Source organism: Giraffa tippelskirchi, chromosome 9 (genome assembly GCF_054371585.1).
Source record: "Giraffa tippelskirchi isolate mGirTip1 chromosome 9, T2T-mGirTip1v1.2.pri, whole genome shotgun sequence".
NCBI lineage: Eukaryota > Metazoa > Chordata > Mammalia > Artiodactyla > Giraffidae > Giraffa > Giraffa tippelskirchi.
Genome location: NC_137283.1, coordinates 107,083,966 through 107,097,552, shown reverse-complemented (window position 1 = coordinate 107,097,552; position 13,587 = coordinate 107,083,966). Strand labels below are relative to the sequence as shown.

The 13,587-nt window shown below is 34.5% G+C and overlaps 1 protein-coding gene across 4 annotated transcripts in view; it reads right to left on the bottom strand.

Moving 5' to 3' along the window:
* Nucleotides 1-13,587, bottom strand: part of WASF1 (WASP family member 1) — a 72,239-nt gene that overhangs the window by 12,597 nt on the left and 46,055 nt on the right. For 2 of the 4 annotated variants that reach the window (XM_081530628.1, XM_081530629.1), the window contains exons 1-3: nt 6,950-7,110; nt 1,994-2,187; nt 704-838 (exon numbers count right to left, since the gene is read on the bottom strand). Coding sequence is in view for 2 of the 4 variants with exons in the window: in XM_081530626.1 (XP_081386752.1) it covers nt 704-838; nt 6,950-7,082 (268 nt within the window). In the remaining 2 variants the exon portion in view is untranslated. Of the gene's footprint in view, nt 1-703; nt 839-1,993; nt 2,188-6,949; nt 7,111-13,587 lie in introns of those variants that run through there. The other 2 variants (XM_081530626.1, XM_081530627.1) reach the window with 1 other exon arrangement.

The window sequence follows — 13,587 nt, the reverse complement described above, 5'->3', positions numbered from 1 at the left end:
GGGAGGGAATGTTCATTTAAAATGGGAAGTAACATTTAAATAACCAGATCAGATTCTGGCAGTTTAGCAATATGCACATATAAAGGCATATTAAAAGGAATTTCATTCTTAAAAAAAAAATCAAACCTAAGAATTTCAGGTAATTTTCAAATAATTTTTATTTTTAAGACAAAAGTATACAAATAAATTATAAGGGAGATACTGAGCCCATAGGTCACAACCACTAAAGCCTGCATGCCTAAAGCATGTGCTCCGCCACAAGCGAAACCACTGCAATGAGAAGCCTCCACCGCACGCAGTGAAGACCCAGCACAGTCATAAATAAATAAATAAAAATTATAAGGGAGAAAGAAAAGAGAAAGAAAATGGAAGAAAAGTCTGGTTTAAAAAAAATTTATGTCAAAAAATGAAGAGCTATTTAATATACAAAAAGAAGAAAAAAAGAGTAGACAACTCAGAAGAGTCATGCTAATACCATTTATAGATAAGCCACCAATCTATTACAACATGTACAACAAAGGTCGTGGGTAAAAAAGATTTGTAATAAATTCATGTTTTTTGTGTGTCTCTTTGATTAACTGAAGCACATTTCTCCCAGTTGTTTTTTTTTTTAATAAATTCATGTATAATATTGTTCTTATATATATCACTCATCCTATCTAACCAAAAACATACATGTGAAAGAAAATATGCATAAACTTACATTCTTCTTCTTTAGGATCAAGCTGTGTAACACTGACAGATAAACGGTCCACACGTTCTTGTAATGAGTTAACTCTGAAGGAAAAACTATGTGCTTCGTTGAATAATTCTCCAAATATATCTTCAGCATATTTACCTAAGCAAAAATGAAGCATATACCATAAAGTTTAAAGTTATCAGAGATAAATATAAACCAATTTAACATTTAAAATGCTGCCCCGATGAATTTGATATTTATTTGAAACAAGTTTAAACTTTAAACCCTCACCTACAGTAATCTAACTGTGATAGAGTGGGAAAAAACACAAACTCTAGGAAATACGGTTTTAAATACTAGATCTACCACTTTCTTGTAGTTGACTTGTGGCTAAAATGGAAATGCTCTCCTGCTTTACCCCTATCTATACACCACTTTCACTTCCCTTTATACACCTGTTAAGGGTTAGAAAGGTTATGATGTAAAGTAAATATAAATAATATATAAATAATATTAATCCCAAATCAGCAATCATAAACAGAGTCTACACTAGAACTGAATTTCAGGCCAAGTGACAGAATACAAGATTCTTCATAAACCTAATAGGTGACCCAATCTCAGGCATGCCCAAAACATAGATTCTGAAAATTTATGAGATATATTTTACATTTTCTCTCATTCTAGTTTCTTAAAAAATCATAAATCTAAAATCACTGTATTCCTCCAGTCATGTAAATTTCCATTATGAAAAGAATAAACCAAAATAATCCCACTCAAAAAGGAGAAATAAAAATTTCTATCTAATAAAAAAGCCAGGGAGAAGTTTCATATGACCTAGAATTTAAAAATATTCAACTGTATTTAGAATATATAAACAAATGAATACTCACAATATAAAGAAAAGTCAATTACTATATATATATATTGAATTAAAAAAAAAAATTGTCTTCCTAAATCAAGACAACTTAGACCCAACCATACTGTCTAGGTTAAATGAGGCTCAACAGTAAGCTCTATATCCTCTAACAGGGTACTTACATAATTACATAATGAATTCATTAATCTCACCAGTTTACATTTGAACAATGGCTGTTTTTTTTCAAAATATTTTAGTACATTACCAGTTAAATCAACAAACGCTTACTGAGGGTTCACACTGTGCCTGCTATGTGTTATTTCCTACTGAAGATACCAAAAAATAAAACATAAAATTCCTATCCTAAGATTTTATAATCTTTAGGTAAAAAAATCAGAATTTTAATTTCTTTATAGTTAATAGAAAAAGGATAATTTTATACATATTCATTCGCTCACATATATTCTTTAAACCAAAATGCCAGACAATGTTCTAGATCCTGGAGACAGAAAAATGATTGGAAGGTCTCTGCAACTGATGAGTTTTGAACAGAGGGAGAAACAGACATTTAAATAAAAATGAAAACCAATTTAATAATTAAGTCCAAATCTTTGTTCCATTCACTCTGAGGCCTTGGCATAAATTTCTTCACCTGTAAAATAAAAATAAAAACATCTCCTTCAAAGAGGTTATAAGAAAACAAAAAAAAGAAAGAAAACGATTAAAAAAAAAAAAAAAGTCAGGGGGAAGGGCAATGGTAGAGTACCTGATACAGGACAGGAGCTTAACAACAGGCAGCTCTTACTATAAAACAAGGTCAGAGCCACAGAGCACAAAGAAAGAAGCATCTAAACTTTTGGGTGTGGGATGGTATTTGAGAAACTTCCAGAGACAGTTTCTCTGGCAGATAAGGGAAGCATCACAGGTGGAAGAAAAGGCAAGCATAAAGTTACTCATTTATTCATCAAATGTTAGGGATACAAAGATGGAAGAGACAATTCTATTCCTGAGAGAACTTAGTTTAATACACGGATCTTTAACTTACAGTCTGTATACCATCTGAAATTATATGCAGATTTTTAATGCATTTGTATATTTTGGGAAAGAGAGCCCACAGGTTTTGGGTGGTTTTTTTAATTTCTTTTTCAAACAGATTTTTTAAAAAGAGTCTACACTTCCCCCACTTCAGGTTTAAGTGCCAAAGCACTGACGTACATAAGATAGACATCCCATTTGTTCTATTTTCATGTCCCTTCTTACTTTCTAAATCTACCTCCTCCTATCCCAGAGAGAGGTGAAATGAATAAAGTTTGCAATGGAAAGCTAATTGTCTATGTACCTGAATTTCAACTAAACTTACATTTATTATACTACTGTCTCTACCCAAGAAGCTATGAGGTCTCTATTTCTGATGTTAAAATGTAAATCCTCTAAGCGCCACCATATATATCTAATATCATTTGTACCTTTAATCCCTCTCACATGGGACTTCCCTGGGCTTCACTTGTAGCTCTGTTGGTCACGAGTCCTCCTATAATGCAGGAATCCTGGGTTCGATTCCTGGGTTGGGAAGATCCCCTGGAGAAGGATATGGCAACCCACTCCAGTATTCTTGCCTGGAGAATCCCATGGACTGTAGCCTGTCAGTCTCCTCTGTCCATAGGATCACAAGAGTCGGACACGACTTAGCGACTAAACCACCACCACCAGTGGTTAAGACTGTGCTTTCATTGCAGGGGGGCATGGGTTCGATCCCTGGTTGGGGAACTAAGACCCCCACATGCTGTGCAGCCAAAAAAAAAAATTAAAAAAACTCGCACATATTTATTCTTGCCTCCCTTCATTTGCCTCCTTCTTCAAACAAGTCAAAATACCTTTCTTCTTCATTCCTCTACATTTTCCAAATTCTGTTCCTTAAAGGCCCAGTTCAATTCACATTCATTCAGTAAGCCTCCTCTTACGATCTCACCTATGCTTATCTCTCTTTTCTCAGTTCCTATAATCTAAAACTCATGGTTTTTAATTATATACATGCTCACACTGTTTGAAACTCACAGAATAGTTTCAGCAGTCATCACATTAGACTCCTCAACTACATGGGGTGTGTTCTTTTAGGACAAAAAACATGTACCTTCATCACACAGCAAAATATTCAGTGTTATCTGTCCATTATCTATTAACTAATTAGTCTTATAGAGCCAATCTATTCATCTACCCTCTTACCATCTACATTGCTACCTGTGAAATTTTCTAATTGAGAACAAGAAGTAGGCTCTATCAGCTCATCTTGGCAGCTCAAAGTGACTATATTCAACAAGAGAAAGGCCTTGGGAAGAGAAAATGGTAAAAGATCTCTCATGTAATTAGAGTTCCAATGGCTGTTAAATAAGACATGGGCTTCCCTAGTGGCTCAGACGGTAAGGTCAGGAAGTACCCCTGGAGAAGGAAACGGCAACCTATTCCAGTACTCTTGACTGGAAAATCCCATGAACAGAGGAGCCTGGTGCCCATGGGGTCACACAGAGTCGGACACAACTGAAGCGACTTAGCAGTAGCAGCAGCAGTAATAACGGGGAAAATTTTGATACGCAGAAGAAATTTAAATAAAGCAAATTCTAGGTTTTCAGTAATTATCTATTATAAAACAGAATTGTGTTCTAAGAAAAACAATTGAACTGGATGTGTATTTTTGCAAGGAAGAGGTCAGAACAATGTCCAGCCCCAAGCCACCTGAGCCCTGGAGTGGACCTTCACTACTGTGAAAGTGCTATAGCACTTTTGGTGCTAGGATTAGCACCAAAGTGAAAATATGTATTATGTAGAACCATTCTGAATAGCCTCGTTTTATAAGTAATTCAGAGATTATTTAATGCATTAATTATTATTTTAACTGTTTCGGATGGAAACTGATATAAAATCTACTATAAGTTTCCCTGTCTTAAATAAAAATTAAACATAATTTAACCTGTTTTTGAGGACTCACAGTCATAAATTGATTATGAGAAACAACAGCATTAAAATGTATAATTTTACATTAAATGAGTTTACATTTTTTTTCCTTTTTTCTTTTTTATTTTTTTGGCTACGTATTCTGTGTATGAAGTTCTTCAAACAAAAGAGAAGTTACGGATAACTTCCCCTTTAAGAAATTCCCATGATCCAGAAAAACTAAAGCTGAGGTTCGTACACTATAAATGAGTTTCCATTAAATGGCCTCTTCCCAGTTTTTATGTTGCTTTTCCTCTTACGTCACTTCGTCCTTCGCTATAAACTACACCTTTTGATTGGCTTCAGTAATGCCTACTTCTGTTATTGGCATCCCCCTCCCCCCACATTTCCTCTTTTAATTCTCTGAAGCATGAATGTTTGGAAACCACATCATCAACCTGTCTGAATTATCAAAGTAAAAGCAACCAAACTTGGGGAGGGATCAACTGGCTATTTTACGTACGTGGTCTTCAGCCTGGACTTGTTTATTCTGGCTATCTTGAGGCCTTTTAAATTTAATTCCAGGTTCTCAACTATGTCAAGTGGGAAAGCTGCCAGAGAGCTTAATTGTAGGGTGGTAAACTAATGTTATACCTTGCTACAATATTTTATGCTTTTTCTCTTTTCTCTCTCTTTTTTTTAATCTCTACAAACTACCATATAAATGCCTCTATAGTCTCTGATTCCAAGTCTGAAGCACTCAAAGCCTAATTTGTTATATTTTACAATGTATTTCTATTTTCAGAGCTTGGTTACAGCATAAACATGTGCTGGCTGACAGATGTTGCTTATCTGGACTGTCTATATCAGACATGAAAATTCTTTACCTTTATGTTATGTGAGAAATGGGTTAATACTGCAGAATTGACACTCTTAATAGTTACGTTAGTTCTAAATTCTATATTGAAAATACACCTAAAATAAGATGCCTACATTAGATCTAACATTCATTTTAATTTAAAGAAATATTTTAACCAAATTTATTAATGTCATTTCTATGCGCTTAACATGCATTTTAATATTAACAAGCTGATGCACCCATTTACATATAGCATATACAAATTTTATATGAAGTTATGTTATGTTACATTATTAGAATATAGCAGATCATAAACCAGTTAGTACTAGCAAATGACTTTAAACAATATATTAAGCATATATTAATACTTTCTAGCACTTTTCTTTTGACTTGTCTCAAAAGTACACTATACACTTAATTTCTCAAGAAGGAAACAAGTAAACAATATGTTAGTGATTCACAGCCAATATCTAACCTGGAAAAAAAAAACACCAGGTGGAACAAAGAATATACTTAAATTCAAATAAACAGTCTTTTAATTTACTCTTACAACTATTTCACAAGCAATGTAGAAATTCAGTGCTCTCACCAAGAATATTAAAATACAACTTTATGTTGCTCTGGCTACATGCATATGTCCAAATGCTCTCACTTGAAACAAATTAGATTAACAACCTCATTTTACCTTATGCTAAGTACTTAATTATAAAAAGACAAAAGTTAATAGGAAAAGAAAAGAGGAGTCAATCCTGGCTATTAAGGACAATCTGTGTAGGTGGGTACGGCTGATAAATCTAGGACTATTTAGAGATGATATCTAGACCAAAAACATCTTATTTTATCTTTAAAATAAAATATAAATGTCTAATAAAAAGCAAATCCTTCAATTCAAAAGATAAACTGGATTTAAATTTTTTTTTCTAACATTACATTTAGAATAAATGGGAAATAATTCCTTAACCTAGCAACTCTGTTATAAAATCTTATAATGGAAATAGACTGACCTTCACCTCTTCCCTTAACCTGTCCCTTCCACTGGCCTTTATTATCTGGCCAGCCTGTTGGCCTTCTGTCTGCCATAAGGCTTCAAATCAGACACCTGACTCATATCCTAATATCCTTTAGACAATCCACTTGACTAACCTAATCTTCTGACTAGTCAGTTACTATCCCACATCTTTCACTTTTAGATATTTGATAATATAAAAATATTTCCCTAGACTAATAAGATATATAAAGAGATGCTAGTATCCCAAAACACAAATAGCTAGCTGAAGCCTCTAGAAAAGTAAATAGTGATAACAAGCAAGCAAAAGTGCAACTCTACCACCACGTTTTATACCCCAAATCATATTTTAAAAACAATCTCAGTAATTCTTACGCATCATGTGATTCTGTTCCTAAAAGATTCTGTCCTTATTTCCCTTTCCCAGATCCAAGAAGAAATGATTCTAAAGTGCATCAATTTTACTTAAAATGAAACTTTTTTTTTCAAAATAATTAGATAATTCTGTACTCTTCTTATTAACTCTCCCCCACCCCAGTTAGTCACAAGAATATTGTTTTAACACCCCAACGTGTAATTCTGGTTTGTGAGTAATATTTTTAATTGATGTAAAATACTTACTTAGGCTACTTAGTTGTCTAATTATATTTGCCAAGGAAATATTGGTCACACATTCCAGTTCATTCTTAATTCCTCTAGGCAGTGCTGTGTGACACAAGTGCCTAGGATCAATGTTTCTTTTCACTAATGGCATCTTGAGATCAACCTTTGTGCCAGTTCACCTGTAGGAAATCATATAATAAATTAACACTTTTCAGATTTAACCAACACAGAGTGAGACCTTATCTTTCACATTTCATAATAAAATATTTGCTAGTATGAAGACAGTGAAAATGGAGTCACATCTGACTAAATAAAACTGATTTAACATTTTTATCTTCAATTATTAGAACGTCAATATTACATGAAACATTTTTTAAAACTTACTTTCAATGTCAACTGCTTCATGATGAATTCATACTCATTATCACTATTATTTTCTTAACGCCACTGATTTTACTTACTACAACTAAATGTTTTGTTCTAGAAAGTTAATATGGAAGATCCTCTGTAAGGAATTACCTAAGAGGATTAAAGAAGCTGCAAGATAAGCATCAAAATTACTTTTCCATATAAAATGTATTAGGCATTCAATAGCTCCAAAATCCAATAGTCTGTGTAATCCTCAATCTCATCAAAACCAGCCAAAAAATATTTATTTAATTGATCAACCCACTTTGAATTACAATCAGTCTTTACTTCCCAGGCTTCCCATATGCACAAATTTCAGCTTCCACAGATCAGTTAAATAATACCAGTCCCCCAACATGGTTCTAATTTCACTTACTACAGTATATTAACTGTGAGTAACTACATAAATACAAATTCCTTTGCTGGCACTTCAGTTCACAAGTCACTGTGTTAATAAGAGAGGAACATCATTTCAGTGACCAACACATCACTTTCTTTCAAACTCTGTTGGTGAAAGGCCACTTCTCATCTGTTACTCAGTTCACCTACAGATAGCGAAGCATGTAGTTGGTTTATCTTCTTGCCTCCCAATAATAAACTTATGTGAAATTTTACAGAATGATAACTGAAAGAGAGAACTGACCAATAATGATAAAAATGTGGAAAAGAAAGAAAAAATGATGACACTGGGGTGAAATTCAAATTGAATATAAGTGTATTAACAGAAAAAAATAGCTGATTGTGGGAATGTTGCCACTACCACTGTTTGAGAGACACTAGATACGCAGTCAGAGGAATTTAGTGAAGGTGAAATTATTGAAATAAGGAAAGTAGTTGTCACAAAAAGATGTCCCAAAAGAAGTGACAACAGCAAAAAAACTTCACAATAAAGGAATTCTTAGGTAAGAAGAGAAGCGAAAAGCAAAGGAGAAAAGGAAAGATATAAGCATCCGAATGCAGAGTTTCAAAGAATAGCAAGGAGAGATAAGAAAGCCTTCCTCAGCGATCAATGAATGCAAAGAAATAGAGAAAAACAATAGAATGGGAAAGACTAGAGATCTCTTCATGAAAATTAGAAATACCAAGGGAACATTTCATGCAAAGATGGGCTCAATAAAGGACAGAAATGGTATGGATCTAACAAAAGCAGAAGATATAAAGAAGAGGTGGCAAGAATACACAGAAGAACTGTACAAAAAAGATCTTCACGACCCAGATAATCACGATGGTGTGATCACTCACCTAGAGCCAGACATCCTGGAATGTGAAGTGTAGTATGCCTTAGGAAGCATCACTACAAACAAAGCTAGTGGAGGTGATGGAATTCCAGTTGAGCTATCTCAAATCTAAAAGATGATGCTGTAAAAGTGCTGCACTCTATGTCAGCACATTTGGAAAACTCAGCAGTGGCCACAGGACTGAAAAAGGTCAGTTTTCATTCCAATCCCAAAGAAAGACAATGCCAAAGAATGCTCAAACTACCGCACAATTGCACTCATCTCACTCGCGAGTAAATTAATGCTCAAAATTCTCCAAGCCAGGCTTCCACAATACGTGAACCGTGAACTTCCAGATGTTCAAGCTGGTTTTAGAAAACACAGAGGAACCAGAGATCAAATTGCCAACATCTGCTGGATCATCGAAAAAGCAAGAGAGTTCCATAAAAACATCTACTTCTGCTTTATTGACTATGCCAAAGCCTTAGACTGTGTGGATCACAACAAACTGTGGAAAATTCTGAAAGAGATGGGAATACCAGACCACCTGACCTGCCCCTTGAGAAATCTGTATGCAGGTCAGGAAACAACAGTTAGAACTGGACATGGAACAACAGACTGGTTCTCAATGGGAAAAGGAGTACGTCAAGGCTGTATATTGTCACCCTGCCTATTTAACTTATATGCAGAGTACATCATGAGAAATGCTGGGCTAGAAGAAGCACAAGCTGGAATCAAGATTGCTGGGAGAAATATCAATAATTTCAGATATGCAGATGACACCATCCTTATGGCAGAAAGTGAAGAAGAACTAAAGAGTCTCTTGATGAAAGTGAAAGAGGAGAGTGAAAAAAGTTGTTTTAAAGCTCAACATTCAGAAAACTAAGATCATGGCATCTGGTCCCATCTCTTCATGGGAAATAGATGGGGAAACAGTGGAAACAGTGGCTGACTTCATTTTTTGGGGCTCCAAAATCACTGCAGGTGGTGACTGCAGCCATGAAATTAAAAGATGCTTGCTCCTTGGAAGGAAAGTTATGACCAACCTAGACAGCATATTAAAAAGCAGAGACATTACTTTGCCAACAAAGGTCAGTCTAGTTAAGGCTATGGTTTTTCCAGTAGTCATGTATGGATGTGAGAGTTGGACAGTGAAGAAAGCTGAGTGCCGAAGAACTGATGCTTTTGAACTGTGGTGTTGGAGAAGACTCTTGAGAGTCCCTTGGACTGCAAGGAGATCCAACCAGTCCATCCTAAAGGAGATCAGTCCTGGGTGTTCATTGGAAGCACTGATGTTGAAGCTGAAACTCCAATACTTTGGCCACCTCATGCAAAGAGCTGACTCATTTGAAAAGACCCTGATGCTGGGAAAGACTGAAGGCAGGAGGAGAAGGGGATGACAGAGGATGAGATGGTTGGATGGCATCACCGACTCAATGGATATGAGTTTGGGTGAACTCCGGGAGTTGGTGATGGACAGGGAGGCTTGGTGTGCTGTGGTTCATGGAGTCGCAAAGAGTAGGACAGGACTGAGTGAGTGAACTGAACTGACTGAGGGATATTTCACGACACAAAGTGCAAAAGGATAAAATGTTGGAAGCTGATCTAAATTTAGTAGAAAAGAATAAGACAATTTGCAAGGCACAGAAAAGATGCTTATTCTACTGGCTCTATTTTTCTAAGTTATATAAGGAGAAGGCAAAGCACTGTTCAAACTACTCTTGGTAAGTTTTTTTACCAAGAAATAAAGCACCATAATTCTGTTTCTAATACATTTAGAAACATTATACTAAATTATACTAGCTTTACTATTTTTTTCATTTCCCTATATGGTTATAACTAAAATAGGAGAATTTTAAATGTTTTGACAAATTTTTTAAAGATCATGGAACAGCTGTAATTTTTTCTCACTGATTAATAAGATGATTTTGTACAGTTTTATTATCTTATACGGGCATTTTTTTTTCGTCCCACACTACCATACTAAATGAGGACTGCCTGTACTTACTTACCGGTAAACAATGCTTACTGAAGGAAGGCATTTATTATTTACTGAGGTTTAATCACTACCAAATGGAAAGTTTTGGATAAACCTAATTGCATTTAAGTGTTACTGATGAACATTCTTTAAAAACAAACTTTTACATGAAATCTGTCTCCTCTGACCAGTTTGTCCAGCATTTTCTCTACATTTTTAAACCTTTTTACAATTGTACAATATGAAGTTTGCTTTTTAAAAAAGTATACAAAATTGTACAGCTTCAATGATTTAAACAAACATGCAAGCTAACATAGGAGCCAAAACATAAGAAAAAACATAAGAAATAAAAACCCCAGAATGGTCCCACTTTGGTCTCCTCCCCTATCACCCTTACTTCTTCCCTTCCCAAAGGTAACCATTATTCTGACTCTTACAATACACATTTCCTTGTTTTTCTTTATACTTTCACACCTTAAGCAGGTAACTCTAAACACTACAGTTTTATTTTTATTGCTTTTTGAAGTTTATGTGAATAGAACCATATGTTATATATTATTACTTTGTGTCTTGCCTTTTACAGTCAACATTATACTTGTAACATTCATCTATGTCACTTTGTGTAACTGTAGGGTGTTCATTTTCAATGCTGTAAGATAGTCTACTGTATAATTACACCACAATTTATTTACCCATTCTAATGTTGACATTATATACACGAGTTGTTTCTAATTTGAGGTTATTATGAACAATACTATGAACATTCATGTACAAATATTTTGGTGTACACATTTCTGTTGTAAGTATACTTCAGGAGAATAGCTAGGTTAAGGACATGCTGCTTGAACCTTAGGAGATGATGTCAAACTGTTTCAAGAGCAGCTGTACCAAAGTATACTCCTCTCAGCAGTGTAGGAGGTTGCTGCTGCTCAACATCCTCACAACACTTAATGCTGTCAGTTTTTTACAAAAATCTAGCAATTCTTGTACGTAAGTTGTGACAGCGTACTGCAGTTTTATGTTTTCCCCAGTTACTGAGAGTTTAAGCACCTTTTCATGTGTTTATCTTTCATGTGTTATCCTCATTTGAGAAGTGTCTATCCAATGCTCTTATCTATCTTCTTTTTACTATTTGTTGTGTTAGGGCTGATTTGTAAGAACACTGGATATGAGCCATTTGAAGGTTATAGGTGATGCAAATATCTTCTCTTGTGTCATTTGCTATCTCACGCTCTTGATGTCTTTTATGAGAAAGTGATGGAACTTATCAATCTAAGTTTAGTATAAAAGCACAGGCTTTTTAAAAATCATTTTATACACTAAGATCACAAGTATGAACTTCTGTTTTATCTCTTAGCTTTGTTGTTTTGCCTTGTACTTTCAGGCAAGTAATTGACATGGAATTAATTTTTTGTGAGTGGTATTAGGCAGCAGTCAAGTTTCTTATATATTATTTCAACACCATTCATTGAAAAGACTATTCTTTCCCCATTTGCTCTACTGTGGCACTTTTTTCATAAACCAAGTTTCTATGTATCCTTAAATCCATTTTGAGGTTCTACAGTATTTCACTAATCTGTCCACCTAAAGCTAGTCTTAGTGGAGCTCTACAGTAAGTCTTGATATCCAATAGAGGAAGTCCTCCTACCTTGCACAAAAGCATTTTGAATGTACTGAATTCATATTAAAATTCCAATGGTATTTTTCAAAGAAATAGAAAAAGCAACCCTAAAAATTCACATGGAAACACCAAAACCCCCAAACTGCCAGAGCAATCTTGAGAAAGATCAAAGCTAGAAGCAAACACTTCCTGATTTTATACTAAAAGGGTATAGAAATTAAAAATTATGGTACTGACAGAAAAATAAGGTATACAGACTCATGAGAATTAAGAACCCAGAGATAAATGCAAGTGTAAATGGTCAACTAATATTTGACAAAGGAGACAAGAATATTCAAAGTGAAAAAGATAGTCTTTTCAATAAATGATATTGGAAAAAGTAGACATTCACATGCAAAAGAATGAAACTAGATCCCTATCTGACACCACTCACAAAAATTAACTTGAAATGAATTAAAGATTTATATATAAGACCTGAATGTAAAACTGCTAGCAGAAAACAAAGGGGAAAAACTCCTTGACATTGGTCTTAACAATGTTTTTTTGGGGATATAAGACCAAAAGCACAAGAAACAAAAGCAAAAATAAATAAGAGTGACTACATCAAACTAAAAAATTTCTGCACAGCAAAGTAAACAATCAACAAAATGAAGAGACAGCTTCCAGAATGGGGAAAAATAATTGCAAACCATTTAATTAATAAGGGGTTAATATCCAAAATGTATAAGGAACCCATACAACGCAACAGCAAAAAATCCCAAACAATCCAATTAAAACTTGGGCAGAGGAGTGAACAGACATTTTTCCGAAGACGGACATACAAATGATCAACAAGTACACAAAAAGATGCTCAACATCACTAATCAAGGAAATGCATCCCCCCCCCTTTTTAGAAAAACTTTTTATACAATTTTAAAGGTTACAGTTATTACAAAGTACTGGCTATATTCCTTGTGTTGTACAATACATCCTTGAATCTGTCTTACATCCAATAGTTTGTACCTCCCACTTTCCCACCCCTATACTGTTCTTCCCCACTGGTAACCACTAGTTTGCTCTCTACATCTGTGAGTCTGCTTCTTTGTTTTTTTCTGCATTCACCAGTTTGTTATATTTTTTAGATTCCACATATAGGTGTTATCATGCAATTTAAAACCACAATGAGATAACACCTCACAACTGGTAGAATGGCTAGTCTCAAAAAGACAAGAGATAACAAATACTGGTAAGGATGTGGAGAAAGGGGAACCACTGTAAACTGCTGATGGAAATGTAAATTGATATTTTGGAAATAGTATCAATGGATACTATGGAAATAGAATGGAGTCTCCTCAAAAAAATTAAAGCCAGAATTATCACATGATCTAGCAATCTTCTGTCAGGGTATACATCTGAAGGAAATGAAATCATTATTTTTGAAGAGATATTTGCA